Source organism: Cricetulus griseus, chromosome X (genome assembly GCF_003668045.3).
Source record: "Cricetulus griseus strain 17A/GY chromosome X, alternate assembly CriGri-PICRH-1.0, whole genome shotgun sequence".
Lineage (NCBI taxonomy): Eukaryota > Metazoa > Chordata > Mammalia > Rodentia > Cricetidae > Cricetulus > Cricetulus griseus.
Window position 1 is genome coordinate 82,092,958 of NC_048604.1, and position 12,248 is coordinate 82,105,205.

Consider the following 12,248-nt stretch of genomic DNA (forward strand, 5'->3'; position numbering starts at 1 on the left):
GATGTCCATTTCCTGATGCTTTTAAGACACGGGAGAAAAATGTTACCCTTGCATGAATTATTACTGAAAATATACACTCAAGAAGACATCATTCAAACATCTGCCCAAACATAATATCATGCCCAGAAGTCCTCAGAGAATAGAAACATGCTATACAGCCTTTCAAATCCACTGAGAACATTGGCTAAAAAAAGAATAACAGAAATACAGAGAAAAATATCCTCAGATTTGATAGTCAGATGGTAGCCATAATTAGGATTTAAAAGGAAAGTATAGTTTTGTTGCCTAGAATTCTTCCTCTGCTGGCTTTTCCAAAATCCAAACACCCCAAATCTATGTAGCCCACAAGAATTTCTACCTGGGAGATTTCGCCAAAAAAAAGAAAGCAGAGTGTGTAAATAGCACACTAGGGAGGGAAAAGGGAAATCTAGGTTTACTGAGAGAGAAAGTGATCACTAAATCACAAACATGGGACTGGATTAATATATATATATATATATATATATATATATATATATATATATATGGCCAATATAAATATATGCATGTGAATATTTATACTGAAAGCAAAAGACTTCATGAACTGACAGCTGTTGTTAGGCCTGGCAGAGCTGTGGGGAAGAGTTAACCCTCATTTTTCTCCTGAAGGATGTAGAGAGTGAAAGACCATGACCTTTAAGAGTCAGGAGGCTGCCGGTCATTGGTGGTGCACGCCTTTAATCCCAGCACTAGGGAGGCAGAGTCAGGTGGATCTCTGTGAGTTTGAGGCCAGCCTGGTCTCCAGAGCGAGTGCAAGGATAGGCTCCAGAGCTACCCAGAGAAACCCTGTCTCGAAAAACCAAAAAAAAAAAAAAAAAAAAAAAAAAAGAGTCAGGAGGCTTGGATTTCACAGGTACAAAGGTGAGAACAGCCAGGGATAATTACAGGAGGACCAGATACCAAAAGAGTCATACCTCAAAACCCTCAACCACACTTCTGGCTGGGAAGGTGAGGGATGGGAAATGGGTCCTAACTGGAGTCTGACTAGACTTCTACTTCGGGTATGGAGGGGGGTGAATTCTATGCTAGAAGCAAATGGTAGAAGAAAAGATGCCAGCAACCTCAGAAGTCATGCTGTTGAGCCAGCAGACAGAATTTTTGGTGCTCCTCATCTCTGTCTGCAGTGTCACAGCAAACAGCCTAATAGCTTTTAAGTTTTAAGGGTCAGGACGCCAGTTCTGCAAGGCAGAGTTCCTGTTCAAAGCCAAAGTCAAGCTGAGAGTCCTAAGAGAAAGTGTGGGGCTTAGAATCTTGGCCCTGATGTGGGTCCCAAGAAACTCAAGAAGCCTTGAACACCATGGGAAGAAGTTTGCCCAGATCACCTCCTCTGGGACTCAAGAAGGTGTGGCTTCCTATGGTGACTGGACCTTAACTTGAGGCATTTTTTGGCTCTGGAGAAGAATGGGATTCAGCACTCTGAGATCCAGGACAAAGCTGTCAACCTTCGTAGTAAATGAGTAAAAAGCAGATTTCCACTTACAGGGCTGAGGCAAGGGAGGGCTATGTGTGTAGCTGGCTGACTTGTGCACATACAGGGCAGGAGCCAAAGGTTCACTGCTCCTACTTGGGAGGTTGTGACCTTGTAACCTTCATTTCCCTGCACCACCCTGCCTCCCGGTGGGGGTGGGGGCTTAGAAAAGCAGAGAAGTGTCCCTGAAAGAATTAACTCTGGGGCAGGGCATGCAAAGTGTGTGTATGTGGGTGGGTGGGGGAGATGGAGTATGGCGTGGTGGATGGGGCATGAATTACAGTGGGGGCTTCAGAGGCTCATACTGTAAGATTTGTGTGCACGTGCAATAGCCCGAGGAAAGTGTGGGGGGTGGGGAAGACTAGGTGTCTTAGGGAAGTACAGTGAGCAAATCAGATTCTCCCCTTTATACAGCCTCCACAGCAGTGCAGTTCCATAGCAACCTGGCCCTGCTGTCAATCTTCAGAGAGCCTGCCCCTGGCCGGATGTGGTTTACCCTCTCTTCCTGTGAGGAGGGGAGGAACTGGGTCTTAGTGCCCGTGGCAGAGACTCTGCCATTTGCTGCTCCGGACCAGCTGCCAGCAAGTTCTTACAGAGGTCTGCGGTCAAGGTAAGGACCCTAAATGTGTACCAGGGAGTGAATATCTCTGGAATTGCTAACCCCGTTCCTTTCTAGGCTTTTTAAGGTTCTTTGTCTTCCCAGGGTTGGGGTTTCAAGCACCATCTCAAGGATTTAAAAATCGGAACAAGGGCCGGGCGTTGTTGGCGCGCGCCATTAATCCCAGTACTCGGGAGGCAGAGGCAGGTGGATCTCTGTGAGTTCGAAGCCAGCCTGGTCTCCAGAGCGAGTGCCAGGATAGGCTCCAAAGCTACACAGAAAAACCCTATGTCGAAAAAAATCAAAACAACAACAAAAATGGCAACAAAACTTGGCGGAGTTGGTTCTCTAATTCCACAATGTAGGTTTTAAGGATCCAACTCACTTTTTGAGTTGCTTTTAATTTAAATCAGGACATGGCCCGATTCAGAGACGTAACAGGTTGCAGACCCTATGCTGAGTCGGTTGCAAAACTGCTTAGGAGCTGTGCTCACTTTCACCCTTAGGCTTGCCCTGGGAAAATGTGACCTGTCTTGTAACTGCTTGTTTCTCGGAGGAAATGGGGACTCCGGTCTTAGAAGGTAACCTAGATTCTGGAAATGGTGGCTTCCTAGGTCACAGCTAAAGCCAAGCTTTGGTTTCTGTTGAGAGAACCTTGAACCGAATACATACCCACCATGAACTCTCTTTCCCCCATGCAGGATTCACCAGCAACCGAAGTGGACCGGACTTGATCACCAGAAAAATAGTGAGTTAATGTTTTAAAAAATGAGAAATGTAAACGTAACAGAGTAGAAAAAAAAAAAAAAACTAAAAAGTCCCTCATGTCAGTGAAATGCCTCAGAGTAAAAGCATTGACCACTATATTCAAAAAGTGAGTTGGATCCTGAAAACCTAGGTCGTGGAATTAGCGAACCAACTCCGGCAAGTTTTGTTCCCATTTTTAAATGCTTTAGATGGTGCTTGCAACCCCCACCTTGGAAAGACAAAGAACCTTAAAAAGCCTAGAAAGGAACGGGGTTTGCAATGCCCGGCACGGGATGGTGGGAGGTCTCTGGGAGGCAAAAGGAAGAGATACTTTGAGGTTTAGGATAGCTGCGCCCAGCACATGGAGGTCAGAGGAACCCCTACTTAGGGTACCCACAACCAGCTCCTGGAGGTCCAAGGGGCCCCTCTCTGGGTAGCTCCGCCCAGCACGGGGGAGTTAGAAAAGGCCTAACTTCAGGTAGCCACGCCCAGCGCGTGGGAGTCAGGCCTAACTTCGCTTAGCCACGCCCAGTGCGTGGGAGTCAGGTCTAGCTTCGCTTAGCCACGCCCAGTGCGTGGGAGTCAGGTCTAACTTCGCTTAGCCACGCCCAGTGCGTGGGTGTCAGGCCTAACTTCGCTTAGCCACGCCCAGTGCGTGGGAGTCCGGCCTAACTTGGTTTAGTTAAGCCCAGCAAATGGGAGTCAGGCCTAACTTCGCTTAGCCACGCCCTGCACGTGGGAGTAAGGCCTAACTGCTTAGCCACGCCCCACGCGTGGGAGTCAGGCCTAATTTAGCTTAGCCACGCCCAGCGCGTGGGAGTCAGAGGAAAGCCTAAGTTCGGGTAGCCAAGCTGCGCTCCTAGGAGTTAAACGCCTAATTTTGGGTAGCAGCGTCCAGCACCTGGGAGTCTGAAGATCAACTTAGGTAGGCATGCCTGGCAAGTGGGAGTCAGAGGAAGCCTAACCTCGGGTAGCTTCAGAAGAAGCCAGACCAGGTTCTATGCCGAACTTACAGTGGTCAGAAAGAACCACATACCAGAGATATCTGGAGGATTTTATGTTCTCTTGAATTACTTTAAAAACCAGAAATGGAGGGAGAAATAGAGCACACCTAGGGAATAGTGTTTGTTTAGGATTCGTGAAGCCCTGGGTAAAGTCATAAACTGCAAAAGCAGATGTTGTTAAATTTAAATAAATACGTAAAAGAGCGGAGGCGCGTCTTTAATCCCAGCACCCAGGAGGCAGAGGCAAGGTGGATCTCTGTCTTGGAAGCAAGCCTGCTGACTTCCAGGACAGCCAAAGATGCACAGAGAAACCCTGTGTTGGGGGCGGGGGGCTCCTTCCAAAGCTCTCATGTACTGTTAGAAGTAAGAGGATAATGGGAAATTGACCAGGATGAGGAGAAAAAAAATGAGGAAATATGGCAATGGGTGAGGGAAGTGGGAAGAGTATGACCGGAGTACAAGGTATACGTGGATGGAATTTTACAGCATTTCCCATAACTTCGTAAAGTGAATGCAGACAAAAAGTGTCCGTTTAAAATGTTTGAGCAGGCTACTAACCTCCTGGTTGAATGTAAACCGAAACTTAGTGCACAGCATCGCGATATTTAAGGTTCTCCTGAATTCGGAGCTCTCTGCTCCTCTGAAAGTGTTCTCCGAGGCGGGACAGCCTTGGTCTCGTATAGGCCTACTTTAGCCTTGGTATCCGCTACCTAACATCAGCAAAGATCTAGGAAGGGGAGGGAATCACTTTCAAAAATAACGGGGCCACTGAAAGTCCAGGCGCTGTAGTGTGACCTGGACGTGTAGTCCCGATGAGTGGCAGTCAAGGAACCCAAGAGTATTTTCAGCCCAAGAGGGAAAGATAAGTTTCGAGTTTCAGCATCTCCCTCACATCTTTGTGTGTGGGGGTGGGGATGGGGGTGGGGGTGATCTGTGTTTTCTTAGTGCATGTGTATGTGTGTGTCCCAGTATGTGAGTGCATGCTTGTGGGAAGCCAGCAGCCAAAAGCTAAGGTGTTGTTCCTATCTATCTTGTGTTTAAGATGGGGTCCCTTCATGGCCTGGATCTGGCAAATAGTCTAGCTGTGCTGGTTGCAGGGCCCCAGGATCTTTCTGTCTCCACCCCAGCACTGAGATTACGAATTCAATCCACCACACTTTGCTTTGCTTTTTACTCATGGATTCTAGGTTTAAAGCTCAGGTCCTTGGGTTTGCAAAGCAAGCTCATCATGGTTTGAGCTACCATCCCAGCCCATCAACATGTTTTTATTTCAATCCAGAGGTAAAATTGTTTGTCTGATATTGTGGGCCCCAGTGAAAAGGAGGGTGGTGGTGCTCTTCTTAACATGGAGCCTAGGAAAGGAACTGCAAGTGGGGTTGAGGAAACCAAAGAGTCCTTGATGTATTGTTCCAGCATCTCAGCATTCCGTACCCAGTCATTTCAGTAGAGGGAGCTTTCTGAAGCTCTTCTCCAGGCTCGTAGGCATCTTTCATATGGCAAAGACAAGTAGAATACTTCTGGATATGAATAGAACTAAATGTACTCAGGCACCTCTGTAAGTCAGAATTAATGGAAGCTGGCCAGGAAAACAAAAGCAATTCTCACAGCAATGTTCTCCTCAAAATGTGGAAAAAGGAATGTTAGGGAAAACCAAGGTGTTTGAAATCTGCAAAAAGTGCTTATAGTATGTTATTTTCCTGATCTAGGTAACAAGATCACCTGCTCCCCAGACGACTATAGCCATCATGCCCAGAGGAAAGAAGAGCAAGGCCCGTGCTCGAGAGAAGCGTCGCCAGATCCACGATGAGGCCCATGGGCAAAATGATGCTCAGGCAAAGGCAGCAGAGAAAGAAGAGTCACCTGCCTGCTCTGACCAAGGTTCAGGAGATGGGAAGCCAAGCAATTCTGCTGGCTTCCCAGAGGGTAAGGCACCCACCATCACTCCTAGTAAAGGCATGCACTGCAGGTCAGGTAAAGGTGCAAAGGGCAAAGAAGAGAAACAGGGGCGTTCTCTTAGGGCCCCAAAATCCACTGAAAGCATGCAGATGGACCTTATATCAAGGAAGGCAGGAATGCTAGTGGAGTACATGCTCTGCAAGTACAAAATTAAACAGCCTGCAAGGAGGGGAGAAATGCTGAAAATTATCAACAAAAGGTTCAAGGAGCACTTCCCTGAGATCCTCAAGAAAGCCTCATATCGATTGGATATGGTTTTTGGCCTTGAGTTGAAAGAAATTCAGCCCAATGGTCAATCCTACATGCTTGTCAGCAAGCTAGATTTCGAGGATGATGGAAGTAGAAGCAATGAGATGGGTCTTCCCAACAGGGGCATTCTGATCCCCCTCCTAAGTGTGATCTACTTAAATGGCTACTGTGCCCCAGAGGAGGAGGTCTGGCACTTCCTGAATATGCTAGGAGTCCATGATGGGGTCCCACATCTCATCTTTGGGGATATCAGAAAGCTCATCACTGAAGAGCTAGTGCAGGAAAAGTACCTGGAATACCGTCAGGTCCCTGGCAGTGATCCTCCATCCTATGAGTTCCTGTGGGGGCCAAGAGCCTATGTTGAAACCAGCAAGAAGAAGGTGATGGACTTTTTAGCTAAGGTTAATGAAACCATGCCCGGTGCTTACTCATCTCGTTATGAGCAGGCTTTGATTGAAGAGGAAGAGAAAGCCCGAGCTGAAGCTGCAGCCAAGCCTGGCACTAAGGGCAAGGGACGTTCTAAGACCAAGTAGAGCCAACCTACTCACAAGTGAGATGTAAGGTAGCTTCTGCTATATGTTTGAAAAGGTCTGTTCATCTTTTTGCTAACAAGTTGTTGATAAAGTTTTGGGGGTCTTTTAGCAAAATATTAACTTGGGATTAGAATTTATAGGGATATATTTTGTAGACTGTGCCTTCACTACAGTTTATCAAGTTGAATGTTGACATTTTGGAATACAAATTGGAATTTTGCATGTAACTTTGGTGGTGCTACATCAAAGTTGATGGCATTTATGGAGGAAGAATCTTGGAGATAGGAAAATATGTGAAAATTGCCAAGAGTGAAAGTCACTCATTTGTTGTTTTCTCAGTTACTTTTTCCAAACTTAGAGATGTACATTTGTTTTTGATATTAAAGAATGCATGAGAAATTCAATCAGTGAATCAGATCTCTTTTTTAAGGCTCGTGCTCTGCCTAAACAAATTAATAGACTTCTTTGGAAGTCTCCAGACTATATTGAAGATGTTTATTGAAGTAGATGTAGCATCTGCCCATGCAGTGGCAGATTCTAGGAGAAGGTCTCATTATGCATGAGAATGAAAACTGATTCTCTTCCCAGGGAATAAAGAAGTGGGTTTTTGTGGCATTGGACAGAAAGCATTTTTAAGCTGCTTTTAAAAAGAAATTTTTTTCTGATTATTAATTTTATTGCAATTTAAAATGTTGTATGCTCTGTGTTACCTCAATTTAAACATGAAAAATAATGCCAGGTCCATTGGTAGCAATGAAACAAAATCAAAATGCTTATATTAATGATTCCCACTTTTACTCTTTCACACCTGGGATGTTATTGGTTGAGGAGCAGAGTACACAGACATTTCAATTCTTAAAACATGTACCCAAACTCTGAAGTGTCATACATTGTGTTCACATACCCAAAAGAGCTATGGGTTGTTTCCAGTGATGTTCCAATCTACAACTTGGCAAATTTTCCCTAAGACCTCATGTAACAATCAAATTTCATAATCCTTAATTCCACTACTGACAATTTTATGCCACATACAGTATGTACTGAAAATTTCCATATTGCACAGCACATTGTCACAGTTGTTAGGAAAATGGACTGCCATGACCAAAGACGTTACAGTTCTGACAGGGCAAGGACTGAGTTGTGGATATTTTAGGAAACATCTACTAGAAACATGAGACCAGATACAACTGAAAATATTCCAGAAACAATTGTACGATTGATACTCCAAATTACCATTTAGTATGCTTTGTGTCGTAGGATATAAAACTGGCCCCCTCCATGGAATGTTATGGTGACCCTCCTCCAGGTAGTCAGAGCCTCTCCTGATTCAGTGTCCTGCTGTTTTCTGGTTATACCAAAAAATAAACAACCAGCAAATAATTTAACCTCTTAAAATCATTTTCACTTAAAAAATGGGATGGGGTGGGATTTTCTATCACCTTTTAAAAATGTTTCTAGAGCTATTAAAAAACTCACATTTACAAAATAGTTGATAAAAATATTTCTCTGGGCTGGGCAGTAGGGGTGTTTATACTTTAAATCCCAGTACTTGGGAGGTAGAGGCAGGCAGAACTCTGTGTGTCCAAAGCAGCCTAGTCTACAGATCAAGTTCCAGGATCCAAAGCTACAGAAAGAAACCCTGTCTTGAAACCCTCCTCCCCCAAAACATTCCCCTGGTTTGTACAAGAAGGGAGGCAGGGACTGCTGACATTGTGATGGTTCATCAGACTTGTCTGCTTTATCTTCTACTTCAGAGGCTGGACTCTGGTTTGCCATCTCTCCATTGTCTGCAGGCACGTGTGTAGTTTGCTGGTCAGCCACTCAGCCTGTTTTCCTTCGGCTCCCCCTTCTCTTCCCCCCCCCCTTTTTTCCTGGTGATTTATCTTTTCTTGCAGCCATTTTCTGCTTTGAGTCATCCTTTCCAGAGGTGGTCTTGACCTTGCAGAATGTTGCTTGGGCTCCGCCTTGCTGCTCCATGCTCCATCAGTGCTAACTCTCCTCTTGGACATCTCAGCAACACTGCCCAGCTGAAACTGAAGGAACTGCTGCGTCCCACCATGGAGGCTGATTCCCCACGTTTCTGTGAAGGTCATACAAGGCAGGTAAATGCACAAAGGCTGTCCATTCAGTACTGTTTCTCAGTCCTACAAGAAGAACACTCACAAAATCATTTCTCAGTGTTACATCACAGTTTTTCCCCCGTGGGGAACCAATATATACCTATTCACCCCAGATAGCCCACAACAGACCAAAATACAGATAACACCAAAGTCCAACTTGGTGAGCCATGAGTTTTATTGAGGTTACTTATAGGAGTATGGGTGAGGGGTTACTTACAGAAGAGGAACTGAATCAAAAGACAGCTTATCACCAAAGGCCTCCCCACCACAAGTGACCAAAATAGCTGGGAACTTGGAGCATACTGCATAGGCTGCAGGAAGATCAACAGGTTGGAGAGTGTCTTTTTCCATGTGCTACAGTAGATCTAAAACTTTCAGCAGCTTGTCTGGTTCCTTCTGCTTCCAGGCAGCTGTCTTGGTCTCCGAGTCTCAGCAGATTTTCTCCTTTGAAAATCGCAGCAGCACAGCGTTTGGCAGTTTGGCTCTTCTGAGAATCTTCTTTCCTGCTCTGCTTCATTTCCTCATAAGAGACTTCTGTTGTTTACTCTGGCAGGGAATGGCTTAGTGAATCTGGTCAGTTTCCTAGACTTCCTGAAGGTACTAAGTTTACCTTCCAGCTTAAAGAGCTTCCTGAAGCTATTTGAGGTGTTTACTGTCCGGCTTAAGGAGCTTCCTGTACGATGGAATGTTTCCTTCCTCCAATCCTTGGAGGAAAAGAATGAGAGGCCTAGAGTGGTTTTTTAATAGCTTAAAGTTCACAGAGCTAGTAAAAGTTGAGACTAGGTCCCTTTTTTAGAGTCTACACTGCTCCATTCCTCCTGTTGACTTGTGTGCTGTGGCACTTAATTGCAGTTTTATTCTCAGTATTCCATCGTGTGTCTGATAAAAAGAAGTGACTTTTTTTTATCAAAGAACTGGATTAAAATACAGAGAGCAAGAGTCTCAAAATGTATAAAGAAGCAGAGGAAAATGAGATTATTCATATTTATATGTATCGTCAACTGATAAGGGGCATCAGGTCAGGATGGGGATAACTTTATCCTAGAGCAATTACCAGTTCATATGTTCCCTCAGCTACATTGAAAAACACTTGTCACTGTGGATATCTGCTTCAATGTGGGAATTAATACTCCTACAGCAGAAGTTATACTCGAATCTAATTCTGCTAATAAAGATAGTAATTTATCCATTTTCCCTTATGTGTCCTTGGCTGTTTTCCGGTGCTATAGTTTTCCCACCTCATACAATTTATAGAACAGCCACTATTATGGGATACCTGAAGAGAGACCACCTGAGAGGCTCAAGTAATTCACTGATACTGAGCCTTTATTCTCCATGAACTGGGCTATCCCATACAGAGCAGCACAGGACAGCCTGACCTCTAATTTGCCTGAGCCTGTAAAGGCAAAAACTGCAATTGTGTGACTTATACAGAAAGCCAGCTGTGGATATCTGCAGGAATCAAGCAGGCATTGTTTACAGAAGCAGAAAGATAACAGCTAAGTGGTCGGGCTGTTCTCATAACCTTTAGGTCAGGGACACATTGTGTAGAAATTTAAGTGACTGATGACCAGTTTTCCCAAGATACTTCAGCATTTAAAGTTTTTCTCATTAGTTTCATGAGATGGTGTAAGTATGGTTCAGGAGCCCACTACATTCCCCACTGGTACTAGGAGAATGAGTCGAATTGTCGACTCCTAGTTTGGAAGTTTAGTTTCAGGGCCCCTGTATGTTTAGTGTTCTTTTCTTTTGATTATCTGGGAGGTTGGGGATCAAAGGGTAAACATTGACATATTAAAAAATGAGCAATAAGATCCACAAAACAAGACAGAGAAAAATAAGCTTTACCCAAGTAAATTTTGGTAACCATGAAGTGAACCATCCAGTCAGATCCCAGTCCTCAATTTGAATAACCATTTCCATCAGGTTTTGTAATTTTTTTCTTCAGTAATTCAATTGCTGCTGTCTTTAAAACAGCACATTTTCCTGATTTCTTGGCATCCTTGCTGTTGCAGTAACACAGGTAATCAATAGTGGTCCTGTTATCTATGATAGCCTGTCAATGTACTTCTGTTCTTTATTTAATAAGGCAATAGCTCTGGACATAGAGTTTAAACCTTTAGCTATTTTAAAGGCCATTCAGCTAAGCTGCTCATCAGTGTATGCAGCCAGAATTGGGAGGTCTGTTACAGACAACATGATAACTAAAGCCTCAGTTTTTGAGAGGGGGGCAGTATTATTATCAAATTCTCCAGTTAGGGGCTTTCTCTGTCTCTGACTTTGGTGTCTTATTGGACATTTTTCTTCCTGGACTGTTGAGAAAATAATAAGAGTTTGCTTAAATACCAGTGGGTATTGTGAGATAAGTTAGCAGGAATATGACTATAAGTGTAATGTTCCTAAGTGAAAAACTGTCCTTCAGGCAAAGGAATATAGCCTGTTCTGTTGCAGATGATTTCTGTGTGGGAACAATTTATTTGTCCCTTGGGTAAGCATTTCTGGGTTTTGTATTTTAGCACATATGCCATTTGTATGTAGTATAACTCAGGGAGTATGGGGTTCTATTGCATCCACTTCTCTGTCATAAGAAACCCTTCCCCAATTGTAAGAATCTTTATAACTGGTAGGCTTAGGAATACCTTTTAAAGGGTTAAACATGGTTAGGTTAGCAATATCCTGGATAGGTTTACAAACAAGAATAAGACAATATTCTCAGCATTTAAATCCTGTTTTAGACAAGTCAGTAGTATTTTTAATGTGAGCTCAGGTGTTAGAATATAAATGGTGTGCTAACAAGGGGGGGTCTTTCTTTTCTTTTTTTCTGTCTGTCTGTCTGAGAATTAGGCAGTCAAGACAGATAACAGTAGAAAGGGGAGCCAGGTTTGATAGTACTAAGGCATTTTTATGTTTTATAAGGAAAGTGTGGACTTAGATCCACCTCTGGGAGTCGGGTGGATTTACCTTTAAAGGATCCTCCAAATGAGTGATGGTCCACTGGACAGGAGTGTCTGTTGCCCACTTGTGCTGGGTGTGATGAATCTATGGAGTGATCCCAGCAACCTTAACAGCACTGGGTGTGGTGAGAACCCTGGGATATTGTCTCTTCCAATGATGCTGAAGTGTCTTTGGATGATGTCTCCTAACCCAGACAACATCACTCACCTGGTAAGGGTGGGAAGTCAGATCAGAGTCTCATGGCTGGGTCTCTCTCACAGTTTTCTGGACATGCTGAAGAACCTGTTGCAGGGCCTGAAGAGATTGGTTAGAAATTTCAGCTGAATGTACATTTTATAGTCAATGTAGGAGAGGAAGATGTCTGCCAAAAAGAGCTTCAAATGGAGAAAATCTCCCCTCTTTTTTAATTTAAATTAGAAACAAGCTCGTTTTACATGTCAGTCCCAGTTCCCTCTCCCTCAGCTCCTCCCCTGCCCCACACCAATCCCCTATCCCATTCCCTTTCTGCTCCCCAGGAAGGGTGAGGCCTTCCATGAGGGAATCTGCAGAGTCTGTCATATCATTTGGAGCAGGGCCTCG

The 12,248-nt window shown here is 44.2% G+C and overlaps 1 protein-coding gene and 1 pseudogene across 1 annotated transcript; one reads left to right on the plus strand and one right to left on the minus strand.

The window, feature by feature from the left end:
• Nucleotides 1–2,016: 2,016 nt before the first annotated feature.
• LOC100756362 (melanoma-associated antigen B4) lies at nt 2,017–6,998 on the plus strand. Its single transcript, XM_027432613.2, has 3 exons — nt 2,017–2,117; nt 2,807–2,853; nt 5,563–6,998. The coding sequence occupies exon 3, from the start codon at nt 5,602–5,604 to the stop codon at nt 6,592–6,594; it is 993 nt and encodes a 330-aa protein (XP_027288414.1). The 5' UTR covers nt 2,017–2,117; nt 2,807–2,853; nt 5,563–5,601; the 3' UTR covers nt 6,595–6,998.
• Nucleotides 6,762–8,603, minus strand: LOC113837651 (annotated as a pseudogene).
• Between the last annotated feature and the right edge of the window lie 3,645 nt (nt 8,604–12,248).

Coding starts and splice junctions, on each gene's coding strand:
- LOC100756362 (XM_027432613.2), top strand. CDS start 5,602: ATGCCCAGAGGAAAGAAGAGCAAGGCCCGTGCTCGAGAGAAGCGTCGC.